Source organism: Myodes glareolus, chromosome 19 (assembly GCF_982192425.1).
Source record: "Myodes glareolus chromosome 19, mMyoGla1.1, whole genome shotgun sequence".
NCBI lineage: Eukaryota > Metazoa > Chordata > Mammalia > Rodentia > Cricetidae > Myodes > Myodes glareolus.
In genome coordinates this window covers 1,462,330-1,474,972 of record NC_142044.1, presented here as the reverse complement: position 1 = coordinate 1,474,972, position 12,643 = coordinate 1,462,330, and the positions used below count along the sequence as shown (strand labels likewise).

The 12,643-nt window shown below is 48.2% G+C and overlaps 1 protein-coding gene across 4 annotated transcripts in view; it reads right to left on the bottom strand.

Moving 5' to 3' along the window:
- The window catches only part of Matn2 (matrilin 2), a 127,224-nt gene that overhangs the window by 73,651 nt on the left and 40,930 nt on the right, over positions 1 to 12,643 (bottom strand). For all 4 annotated transcript variants that reach the window (XM_085679128.2, XM_085679127.2, XM_048457188.3 and 1 more), the window contains exon 3: positions 4,810 to 5,379. In XM_085679128.2, the coding sequence (XP_085535254.2) occupies positions 4,810 to 5,379 (570 nt within the window). The remainder of the gene's footprint in view (positions 1 to 4,809; positions 5,380 to 12,643) is intronic.

Genomic DNA, 12,643 nt, shown 5'->3' with positions numbered 1-12,643 from the left:
TTCCAGCATTCAGAAGACAGAGGCAGTTAGATGTGTTACTTACAAGCCCAACCTACATGGTGAGGTTCTGTCTGAAGGAAAGAAGAAAGAGAAAAGAAAAAAGAAAGGAAATACAAGCAGCTAAAATTTTGAGGTGGGGTTGTTTATTTTGACTTATCTAAAGTTTTGCTATGTGGCTTGGACTGGCCTAGCGGTCACCATCCTCCTGCCTTAGCCTCCTGAGGGCTGGGCTGATAAATGTGCACCACCACACCCAGCAGGCTTGAGACAAGTATTTATTTAAAATGTGTGAATGATCAGGTGAGCGTTCTGCTCCAGCAGGAACAGTTACTGAATACATAAGGCAGCATCTACACAGGCCTCCTTCTCCTTCCCAACAGGGCCTCCAAGGGGTGAAATCGGTGTAGACTTTGCCCAGACCTGTTGATGAAGGCTATGCCTTCAGAACACCCTCAGGGCCTTAAGTTGTATCTGAGTGGGACAGAGTTGTTAGGGAAGGGACAGCCATGCTGTGGCTGATAAAACAGACACCAGTAGATTATTTAAAAGCCCTGTTCAAATTGCACTGAGTCACCCGATTGCGGAAGGCAGACTTGGGGTTTTCAGCTTTGACAGTTGGCCAGTGTTTTCTGTGCCTGGGCAGCAGAAATGGATGCCAGGACATGTGGGGTTTGGTCAGTTTGTACAAAGGACCTTGATTTACAGGACTCTGGTCTCTAAGTCTTTTTGGTGGGCTTCAGGGTGGCCTAAGAATATGCTCTCATGATTCCCCACGCTGTGGCTGTGGTGGGAAGTCGCTGCCCACAGGCCCAAAGCTGTTGCTGTGCCCAAGTTCAAGGCCATAGAGCTAGCCAGAGCCAATGCTGATATTCTTACTCAGAACAGTCTTGACTTCAGCGCCTCAGCAATGCCACTGCAGGAGACACCTGCCCTGAGTACATCTGGGCAGTCTGCCTCTGCCGTTGCCGGCCGGAAGGTGCCATTAGCACTCCCTCCAATAGTCTGTTCCCTCGTGGGCACACAGTAGCCACTGTTCCTCAAGCCTGGCCCTTCATTACCTCTTCCCAACTGTGAGTCATGGCCCCTTAGTGGGGCAGTGAAATCAGCTGAAGAACCAGGACTGATTTTTGTATTTTTTTTTAAAAAAATAAAACAGAAACAAACTTAAAATAACATCATTCTTTGCTTGGAGTGTGGTGCTCACCCTCCCTACACAGCTCTGCCCACAGAACTGCTTCCCTGAGTCTGAGAAACACAGTGTAGTTTGTTTGACTGTAGCTTTGGAGCCAGGACACCCGACTCCCCGTCATCCTCCACCGAGAGCTGAGTGACCCTGGACAAGGCAGTTAGGTCTTTGGCTTTGTAAAAATACTTCTCATGTTTGCTGTGTGGATAAAATGGTTTTACATATGCTAAGAGCTCAAAAAAGCATGTACACACAGTCAGGCACGCACATGCATACCTTTGAGACAGCTTCCTGTTTGTAGCTGAGGTTGGCCTGGTTATATATCCTGGGCTAACTTCAAACTCTAGATCCTCTTGTTTCAGTGTCTTTAAAAACATTACTTATCTTTTTATTTTGCCTGTGTGTGTATGAGTGCTCACTCATACTCTCTGTGTCTCTGTTCTCTGCTCTCTCTCTCTCTCTCTCTCACACACACACACACACACACACCACAGCACACACACCAGCACATGCCAATTAGTCACATGAAGGTTGGGGGACACACTTCAGGAGTGGGGTCTCACCCCCCGCTTGTCCCTCCTGTGCTGCTGTGTTCTAGGCTAGCCCAGGAGTTTCTTGTGGATTCTCCATTCTCTGCTCATCCTCTGCCCCTCATCCCACTGCTGCATCCCAGCTTTCTTTGTGAGTGTGAGTTGTGGGGATGGAACTCACGGCATCAGACCACCGTGCTTAGGCCTTTATCCTCCGTTCAGTCTCGAATGCACGGATTACCGGAGTGTGCCATTTCTAGTCACATGCACATATTGATAATAATAAATGTTAGCGGTTAATCTTATTGATTCGTTTTAAAGGTTTTCCTGGATTCCCAAGGCAGAGCCAGGTGCTCTTTGGGATAAGTGTCTTGGTCCAGATGGCTTTCCTAGGGCTATGAAGTACACACGCTGTGTGTCTATTCTCCGGTTGTCCTATAAGGGAGTGTAGATGTGAGAGTACCTTCTCACTAATTCTGGGGCTCATGCATGGAGAGTGAACACTGAGGCTCTGTATTTCTGGAGCTGCTGTTAGAGCTGCTTATTTTCTAGACCTCAGTTTCCACTTTTGCAAGTAGACGTAACAAGAATACCTGTCTGGGAGAACAGTTTAAATGGAACAGTATACAGAACAGGACAGGAGACGCTATGATCATCAGGGTGCCGTTCAGTGTTTCAGGAGCAGAGGAGACTTTCAGAACCTGGAGATGTCTGACTGCCAGACTGAGTCCAGCAGAGAAGCCTGTCGCCCCACGTGTGGATCCCGAGTGTCTCAGACTGTTAACAGTGTGTACACATGGACTGGGACCCCACATGCACCTGCCTGTGAAACCGCCGCCTTCCAGATGAGGTACCTGAGGCTGAAGGAGCCTGAAGGGCTGACCCAGCATCACACAGCCAGTCCTGTCCTAGTCCGACACAGGACTCCCTTCCCAGTTTTATCCTCATCAGGTGAATGCCATGAGCAGAGCCGCTCTCCGGTGGGGGCTGTTCTCAGCAAACGGTTCACCCTGAGTGGAATTTATAACTCCCAGCTTGTGAAGGAGTGAACCGAGCAGGAACTTGGAAGTCAGCAAACTTGATAACCTGGAAGAAGTGAGGGTGGTGCTGTCCGACTTGCCTCCCTGGTTTTCACGAGCATCGAATGAGAGCACACGAGGGGAAAGTGCTTAAGGAAGGCTAGTTACTGCGGTCTTTAGTGTGCGCTTGACAAAGAGGCTCTGGGGCCTCCTCAGCCTTTCAAGATAGTTGATGAAGCCGCTCAGCGGAGCCTGCAGTACAGGGCCTGGAGCTCAGCTGCGTTCCAGCAAAGTGGATGCGAGGAGTCCCAGGGGGTTCATTTCTCAGGCCACACAGAGGAATGAGATAATACCAGCATTTTCTCTAAGCTTCCAGATTAAACAAAGATGATGGGCCGGGGGTATCCACACAGCCTTTTAATCTTGCTGAATTGCCTCAAAGCCCACAGAGAAAGGTTCTCTGAGCCCAAGTCCACATTCGGTCCCATGGGGGTCGTTTTATTGTGCAGCTCCTGTCTTATCATCTCTCCATCTGCTGATGAATGCGGAATGCTTATAAAAAGCTCCCTCCATTAAAGCCATCCAGTGCACATGACGAGGCTGTCAAGAGTGTTACAGAACCAATTTCTTTTTTTAATATTTCCAGGAAAGGGGGAGCGTAAATTCTGCTGAAGTCATTTAAAGTCATAAAACCTTTAAAATGTTTGCAGCGTGTTCTACGGACTGAAGTTTTCCAGTTGATGCAGGCCACGGTGCACTGCGATAATGCAGCCTCGCTGTGGCGCCAGGGAAATGGCACTTCTGAACGGTTTCCAAATGACATTGCTCAAAAAAGGTTATTTTTCCTTTGTGGGATTGATTTCTTAAGTAAATCATTTGACTCTGGAGTCAAGAGAAAATGGAGTCTTTGCTTTTTAAAGTTAGTTCTTGCAAGGGGATTTTTTTTTTTAAAGATGCATCAAAAGTACACCCTGGGGCTGGGGGTATAGCTCTGTCCAGAGAGTGCCTGCCCAGCATGCACAGAGATCTGGGCTTCATTCTCAGCCCCTACATAAACCAGGCATGGTGGTGTCCCATACCTGTAATCCTGGCATGTGAGAGGTGAAACAAGAGAAAAAAAAAATTCAAGGTCATTCTTTACTGTACAGAGAGTTTGAAATGTCTGGTTTATGGATACTTTGTGTCAAAAGAATAAAAATAAAATGTTTTTAAGTACATCTTGTTTCCTTTTCTCTAAGTACCATAGCACAAGGGTTTGTAGTCTGTCCCAGTCCAAGGTTCAGTCTTCAAAGCCCATGCCTCAGTGCGTCTGATGCATTGTCCCTTGTCAGTCAATAAACCCACTGCTCACACCATCACAGTGTTAACAGATCACCCACCGTTCACACCATCACGCTGTTAACAGAACATCCACTGCTCACACCATCACGCTGTTAACAGATCAACCACCGCTCACACCATCATGCAGCAATGATACCCTGGTCTCCCACACAACCCACGGGGAAGCTCTTCTGATCTCTGCCTTCTGTTCCTATCCCGACACCAGCTTACAAGTTTCAGTTTCGGGAATGCCAATGTGTCAGCTCAACGTGTGTGGGGGAAACCTTCACACTAGCCTTACTCATTCTGCCTTTTGAGTTTAAATGTCCTTTGGGGCTGTCAAGTAAAGGGACCTGCCACCACGCCTGAATTTAAATCCCGGGACCCATAAGGTAGAGAGAACCAACTCCTGTAAATAGTCCTCCAACTTTCATACCTGTGGATGCACCTACACAGGCATGCACACACGCACACACACACACACACATATGCCCTTTCCTCTAGGTAAGCCTTTATAAACACCATGGTCTAGATTAGGCCCTGGGGTCTTCTGTCCCACCATGCCCTGAATTCTTCCCCCATTACACTGTTAACAATTGAGGCTACATTTGTATTTGTATAATTATATGCTTGACACCTGTCTCTTTGACCAAAGTGTAACCCATCAAAGAATGATGCATTTCTCTTTGCCCATGGCCACGAGCGCAGAACGGGGCATTAAAGACAAAACAAGCCACAGAGGCACGGAACTTACTGCACAACTTGTTCTGGAACACAGAGGTCAAAGATTCGATCTGGCTGAAATTGGCCACCAAGAAGACGTGGTCCTTGTGGGGCTCACTCCCGATGGCCTTCAGTGTGTTCAGGTCCACCTGACCCACACCAATGGCAAAGATCAGGATGCCTGTGTCCCGGGCCTTTGCAGCCACCTCAGCCACTGAGTCCTGAGGCCTCCCGTCGGTCACAATCATCATGACCCGGGGCACATTCTCCCGCAAGGGCCGGGCCCCCTCTGCTTCTGAGAAGGCAATGTTGAGGGCATACTGGATGGCCAGTCCCGTCATGGTGCCTGTGGACAGGTGCCTCATCCTCCTGACAGCTCGCTCCACCTCAGACTTCCTCTTGAAGGTCTTCAGAGAAAACTCGTTCTTGACTGTGCTGCCATACTGGAGCAGGCCTACTCGGGTGACATCAGGACCGATATCCAGGAACTGGAGGATATCCAGAATGAACTCCTTGACCTTTGAGTAGTCGTGGGCATTGACACTTCGGGAGCTGTCAATGATGAACACCAGATCCGCCCGTTTATTCTCACAGGAGCTCTCTGGGGAAAGAGCAGAGGTCGCAAGAATCAGAGGGGAAGTGTTCGGATTTCCTTTTCTGTGTCTGTAATAAAACGCTGGCCCAAAAGTAACATGGGGATAAATGGCTTACGGGTTATAGGTCAACATCAAGGAAAGCCAAGGCAGAGATTGTGGAGAAATGCTACTCATTGGCTTGCATCCCCTGGCTTTCTTAGCTACTTTTCTTATTCAGCTTGGAACCTGGTTGAAGTCGGCTGGGCCCTCCCATGTTGTCAGCATTCAAAAAAAAAAAAAAAAGCCCCCACAGACATGCCCACAGGCCAGTCTGATGGGGACAATCTCTCAATTGAGTTTCTCTCTCCCCAGGTGTGTGTAAATTTGTGCCAAGCTGACCAGAAACAAGAGGTGAGGACCCGATGCAGATTGGTTCTTGGGGAATGTCCTGGGACTCGATCACTTTTGTAACCTCCAAAATTCAGCTTTATTCTTACCAGGAAAGTTCTCAGGCATATCTGTGCCTACTATGTGATCATGACCCTTAGTTACAAACAGAATTTCTTTTTGCAAGATAAATTTACAAAGTCACCAATGCAGTTTCAGACAAACCCTTTATCAGAGTCAAAATTATTTTACTATCTGTGGCACGGCTCATAAGTTTGACAGCACTACAAAGACTGGGAAATGCTTACGAGGGTCCAGTATCAAGTGGCTGTCTGTCTGTTCTGGAGGATGGAGCCAAGGGGGTAAAGACATGTTAAACTGAGCTTCTAACAACAGACTAAGAGAAAGATCAGCAGTAGGTCCCGAGAGATGGCTCAGCAATGAAGAATACTGGCTGTTCTTGCACAAGACCTGGGTTTAATTCCCAGCACCCACACAGCGGCTAAGAACTGTTTGTAATTCTAATTCCAAGGGGATCTGAGACACTCTTCAAGCCTCCAAGGGCCAATGTATGCGCATGGTACACAGGCATACATGCAGTCTAAACACACATAAAATAAAAATAAACACATCTTTTTTTCCCCAAAGAGAATTAGAGAGAGAGAGAGAGAGAGAGAGAGAGAGAGAGAACTGACGTACAAGGGCTGTAGACTGATGAGGCATGAGCTGCCCCCTTGTGAATACAGAATGTCTGGCTTGAAAGAACACACAGAGGGGCTCATGAGCAAAACCCTAGCCAAAAGGAATGGTGGATAACAGAATAAGAAAGCATCTTTAGAACACAGGGGATACTAGGAACTACTGGTTTGGATTATGTGAGAATGTTCTGAAGCCAGCTCTAAAAGACCTTTCAACTGAGTCTCAGAAATCTGTGCAGGGGTCACGGATAGCATGGCATCTCAGCATCACGTTGTATAAACCTCTTGTAGAGAAGTTGCATAACCACAGTCAGCAGAATCAGGGTTAGGAGATGCAGCGTGGTGGGAGAGCATGCGCCTAGCATGCACGAGCCCCCGAGTTAAATCCTCAGCTTGGAAAGTCTGCCAGAGGTTCCAGGTGCATGACCCACACCACTGTTGGGTGTGAGACTTATGAGAGACATAAGTGACAAGCCGTTACTGTTTGCATGTTGTTGGTCCCCAAAGGTGCACGTGTCCAGACTTAACCCCTGTTGTGAAGCATGGGAGAAGAGAAGCTTGCTGCAGCTATGGTATCCAGAGGGTAGACCTTCGCTAGGAACTAGGATTGGGTATGTCCTGAGCTCTCGTGACTTTTTAAGAGTGCTAGAGGCACAATCGACACATATACTTCCCTATCATCAATGTCTCCTTGCGTGTCTACCAGCAAAATGTCATTTTTTGATTCACTGAACTCTGAGTCAAAATAACCCACTATATTTTTATTTTACGCACATGCATGTGTGTTTGGGTTTGTGTGTGTGTGTGTGTGTGAGCGAGCATGGAGGTAGGCCCTTTTCTATTGTTCTCCACCTTACTTTGAGGTAGGTCTCTCTCATGAACCAACAGAACAGACCGCTTGTCCATTGGCCAGCCAACTCCAGGGATCCACTGGGGTTGTAGACATGTGTAGCCATGCCCAGCTTCTTATGTGGGTACCGAGAACCCAAAGAGCTTTCATGCATTCGCAGCAAGTCTTCCACCAATGGAGCCGTCCCCTCAGCCACTTTATAAAGTCACAAGCTACAGCTGTTTCCTTAGCTCGGCAGAAAATATACTGATACACTGCCGTTAGGCAGGATAATCCTCCCCTTCCCTCTTCTCTATGCCCTTCCCGGACTTTGCAGCTCAAGCAGGATTTGAAAGAGATTAGAGAAAAGATCCCAAGTGCTTGCCCTAAATCCCAACCACCACAGCTGCAAGAATGAGAAAGAAAGCCAAAAAACAAGACAGCGAAGCCAGTCATAAAAACGGGAAGTGAGAAGGCCTGTGAAGTCGTCCTGTCCAGGCTAGCTCGCCAGGTGGTGACTTGTCTCGCTGAACTGGCATACACATCTCCTCACTGCAGCCATTTGAGCCCAACAGTCTTCAAAGAGGGGGTGGCCCCAACACCAGTAGTCTGGCAGGAAGCCCACATACAACACATTCCCATTTAACAACTGACCCCCAGACTGGGAGCCAGGCACAGATAGGGTGAGCCTCCCTAAACAGAGGCTCCACAAACTGCCTTTTGGACCCAGAAACAAGAGCAACAGAAACCTGACATTTGCAAAATGTTCTAAGCTGTTTTTCAGAGTGATTTCCACAGCAACCGAATTGCACTCTCAGAACAAGCCACGGAGAAGAGTTGCTAGAACTGGACCCATTGCATAGATGAGCAGACGGAGGTGCTGAAGGGTCTGTGAGCCTTTCATAACTCAGAAAAAGAGAAGACCCAGAAGTGGCACAAATACCCACCTCTCAGAGCAGCTGTGAACATTGCAGATTCCACTGCTCCCCCTCCTTCCTTAGCCCTCACACTCAGCTCAAGGCTGGGAAGGAGCAGGGCTGGCGCTTATAGTTGTTCAGCTGGTACTAGATATAGGTACCTGAGCACACACCCAAAGAGGGGAGGGAACTAAACACCAGGTAAGACCTGAGCCCCAAAGGCTGTCTGCCTAAGAGGCACCCCTGCTCCTCATCTTCATGAGGGGCCCCGTGATCTAGCATGTGGCCCTAGGCTGCAGCTAGACACTGTCAGGATGGCTCAGGACAGTCCCCCTCCAGACGCTACACCTGCCTACCCATTCTGGGTAAGTCTGGACTCATTTCTGGGATGACGATCCCACGGTCTGTACCTGCTGAGAAGATCGGTGAACTGGACTTAGACCTCGCCACAGAGAGTGAAAGGGAGGAGAATCCATAGAGAACTAAATCCCCGAAAGCTCTCTTCTCCCAGAGACATTTGGTAGTTAGGGTTTTTGCTCAAACTGAGATTTGTACTGTGAATCTTACTTGTGGCATCAACGTCCCACCGAGCATCACATTTGAAGAAAGTCCTGAAAGGTCCTTGTGGAATTGTATGCTAAGCTGGAGTGGTTCCCATCAAAACAAATGAGTAGTTTCCACAGTGCTTGGGACATTTAAGAAAAATCCCACAATGGTCCAAACTGTGGCTAGAGATTCTAAGAGAGTTCATTGTAGCTCTAGGCTGAAATCGTGCTCTAGCAATCTACCCTTGAGGAGTCAGTGTGCCCCTAGAAGGCTAATTCAGTGGTTCTCAAACTTGAGCTTGCACCCCAGTTCCCTGCAGGATATCTTAAAAGCTAAGGTCAGCGACTAGCATCCCTAGAGCTGCTGACTCAGTGAGTTTGGAGAGGCATCTGAAAACTCGCCTTTCTAACAAGTTGAATGGTGATATTGATGTCACTGGTCCAGAGATCCTGGTCTGGGAAAGACTAATCCAGGCAATGGGTCAACTCTGGGAAGTCCTGACTTCACCGCCTCCTTGTGAGTCCCACAAGGTGGGGCTCTGACCCTCTGTGGTGGGAAATACACTGAGCAATCCATCAACACATGTAGAATTAAGGTGGTTAAAAGGAGGCTTCAGGGGAAGGAATTAATTCAGGGCAGTCATGGCAAGGAAATGATAACCGCAAAATCAGAAAGTTCTAGAATGGGTATGTATCCTGTTTGTGTGACTTAATTTCAGTTCCTACATCTTTGCTGTTATACACAGCGTCACCATGGCCGAATCCTCCTCAGTTCATAGACTTTCAGACTACAAGTCAGAGGATCCCAAGGAGAGCCAAGACTCTGCTTTACAGAAGGGGAAACTGAGGCTTACGGAAATGGTCTTTCCTCTGAGGGCTGTCATGCTCACACTACAGTCAGGCTGAAATAACAATGGTATCTTTCCTTTAAGGTCCCCTTAAGACATCCCCAGGGCAGCAAACATGCAATTTGAGCAAATCTGCAATATGAGTTTTGCAAATGCTTGAGAACACTGAAATACTTTCTGTGGAAATCTGTAGCTTCTCCACAACAGCCAGCCGAGAGAAGTTTCCAGAGAAACTCGTGTTAACTGCTGGTGCTGAGGAAGGATGCCCCTTCTCCTCGGCCCCGGGAAAGACACACAGTGATCTTCCTCTTGGCCCCTCATGACAGGACACTCAGCCGCACTTGGATGAGGTTTTTTGAGTACATAATAAAATGTCATCCCTCTTGCCATAAAGCAATGGTCTGGACTCTGTCAACAGCACTTCCAGTCTTGTCATCTTGACTCAACGTCCTGGCATTGAGAAAATAGTCTCTTGTCCTTTCAGAAGGGAATCGGAGCCAGGAGGAGAATTTTAAGAACATTTCTACCCTGCAGGATGACAGTGTGCAACCTCACAATTATCTCCTCTCCTTGGGCTGCAGCTTTGTCATAGACTGACTCTGGTAAGGTCAATCACAGCATCCTAAATATTTGCTGCCGTCTGCCTGGAAGGGGGCTGGAGGTGAGTCTCTATAAGAGTACAGTAATGTCATCTGGAGGGGACGCTGAGGTTCTCGGGGAAACAGCAGTTGAGTCCTGTGATCTCAGGTCAAGTCCACGCTCTGTCACTTTCTGCCCAAATAGCTCTGATCATCTCTGAGTTCTTAAACCCTCTGCCTCTTACAAATATGTGCATGTGTTTGTGTATGTGTGTGTACGTGCATGTATGTGCGTGTATGTGCATGTGTTTGTGCTTTTGTGTGTGCATATGTGTGTGCATGTGTATGCATGTGCATGCATTTGTGTGTGTACATGTGTGTGTGCATGTATGTGTGCGTGTGTATGCATATGTGTGTGTGTGCGTGCACATGCTTATATGTGTGTGAGCCAGAGGACAACCTCAGCTCATTCTTCAGCACCATCTACCTTCATGTTTGTCTATGCTGTGCTCTGTTTGGAGACAGGGTCTCTCACCAGGGAAGCCAGACCTCCTGGCAGTGAGCCCCAGCGGCCTACCTGTCCCTGTCACCCCAGCACCCATGCCCACCGTTTTTATTTAGGGTTCTAGGAATGGGTTCAGGTCCTCGGGCTTGCACGATAAGCATCCCGCCCACTAAGCATCTCCCAGGCCTAATCCTCAGTCTTCTGAAAGTGAGACAAGAAAACCTCAAAAGACTTGTGAGATCTAAAGAGAACATCACAGTAAGTTGTGGATCATGCTGAGCTGTCCGGCCTTGTTTGAAATGTTTTCCATGTGCTGGCCTATTTATTCCCTAGTCACCTTAGGAACTGGGTCATTTCTGTTTCCACTTTACAGATGAAGACATGTCTCCAGAGAGTCCAAAACCTGCTCATAATCTCCTTCCTGCTGAGGAAGCAGAGAAGCTGGATCTGGACTCTGTCTGGCCATGCTGGTGTGAGCGTCAGACTCATACTCTAACCACCAAGCTGTACTCAGTCCATCCTTTCCACTTTCCATTCCCAGAATCCTCAGGGTCCACCAGGACTGCACCTGCTCTCCGGGGTCAGTTCTTTCCCTTCCTGGAATGACAGCCTGATCTCCAAGGCCCACACTCGCCTGCAATCTGTCCAATGTGTGTGTGCGTGTGTGTGTGTGTGTGTGTGTGTGTGTGCACGTGTGCGCGTGTGTGTATTTAATTAATAAAATGATGAAAACAAACGCTTGCCTACCAGAATACCAGGAGCCCAGGCTTTAGGCAGCTGATAATTCATGTCTACATTCACCTGACAAGGCTTACTGAGGGTTCAGCAGGTGTGAGATCTCAGAAGAGACTGAAGGATGGGAAAGGGACGTGGAACGATAGATCATTGGTCTCACAGTGACTGTGGGGAGTAGAGGAAATGTAGCTGGGACAAGAGAATGGATCTCAGAGAGCTGAGTCTTCCTATCAGCTCCCAGAAAAGTCCCACAAGCAGATGGTTTGTGGGCACTAAGAGAACTGAACATTTTAACGATAGAAGAGGAAAAAAAACTGTAATGGTTTCTGGGGCCGGGATCAAATTAGAAACTAGACTGGGACTTTGAACAGCCTGAAGGCTGCTTGAAGACAGAGATCATGACGTGTGAGGCCAGAGAACATGTTTGGGCGTCTCATTACAGCCACTTTCAGCTATGCCAACATGGGGAAGTCGTAAAAGCTAGATATCACAGAGTTATTGTGTGGATTAGGAGGGGTACAAAGGTTGACAGGGTGAGTCAGTGGTTTCCTCTGATCAGATCTGGGAAAGCAGGCAATAGCGGGAGTGAAGGGTGAAGGAGCAGCAAGGGCGGCGAGATCAATGGATGGCGAGTCCAGGCCTCACAATTGTTGGGCTGAAGTGCAGGTGTGGGCTGAGACCTAGAGAGCAGTCACTATAAGCAGGGAGGAGATAAGAGACGCCAACACCTGAGCTCAGGACAGCCGCGCCATTGGAGGGCGATGCGTATAAATATTGAGCTCCTCGGCATCATGGCAAGAGTAACGCTGGAGCCGGTGATTATGAGCTGAGTGTAACACTGGAGAGCAGGACGGAGAGCTAACGGCTACAACTGCTCAAGTTCTAGAGTTATCAGAGGGGCTCTGAACTACCTAAGGCCGGTGAAACAATACCAGCTGCAGTCTAAAACGTGACTAGAACATTATAGAGAAACAGAGGAAAAGATGAGCTCACAGAGATTTTCTCCGGAACACAGAGGAGGTGAGAAGTGGGGAGAGGGGGTTAGCGTGAAGGCCACCATGCAAGCAATGCTGCGAGGCTCCTCACCCATGCCACAGGCCACGTGTGGTTCTGTCCCCGTGTTCCTCTTGAGTGTGATTGACGTGCAGCCTTACAGAGGGTTAAAAGGATATTTTGGAAATCATTTGACTCATCTTTGACTCTTGTCCCCAGTGTCACGTGACCTGTAGTTCCCACATATCTAGGCCC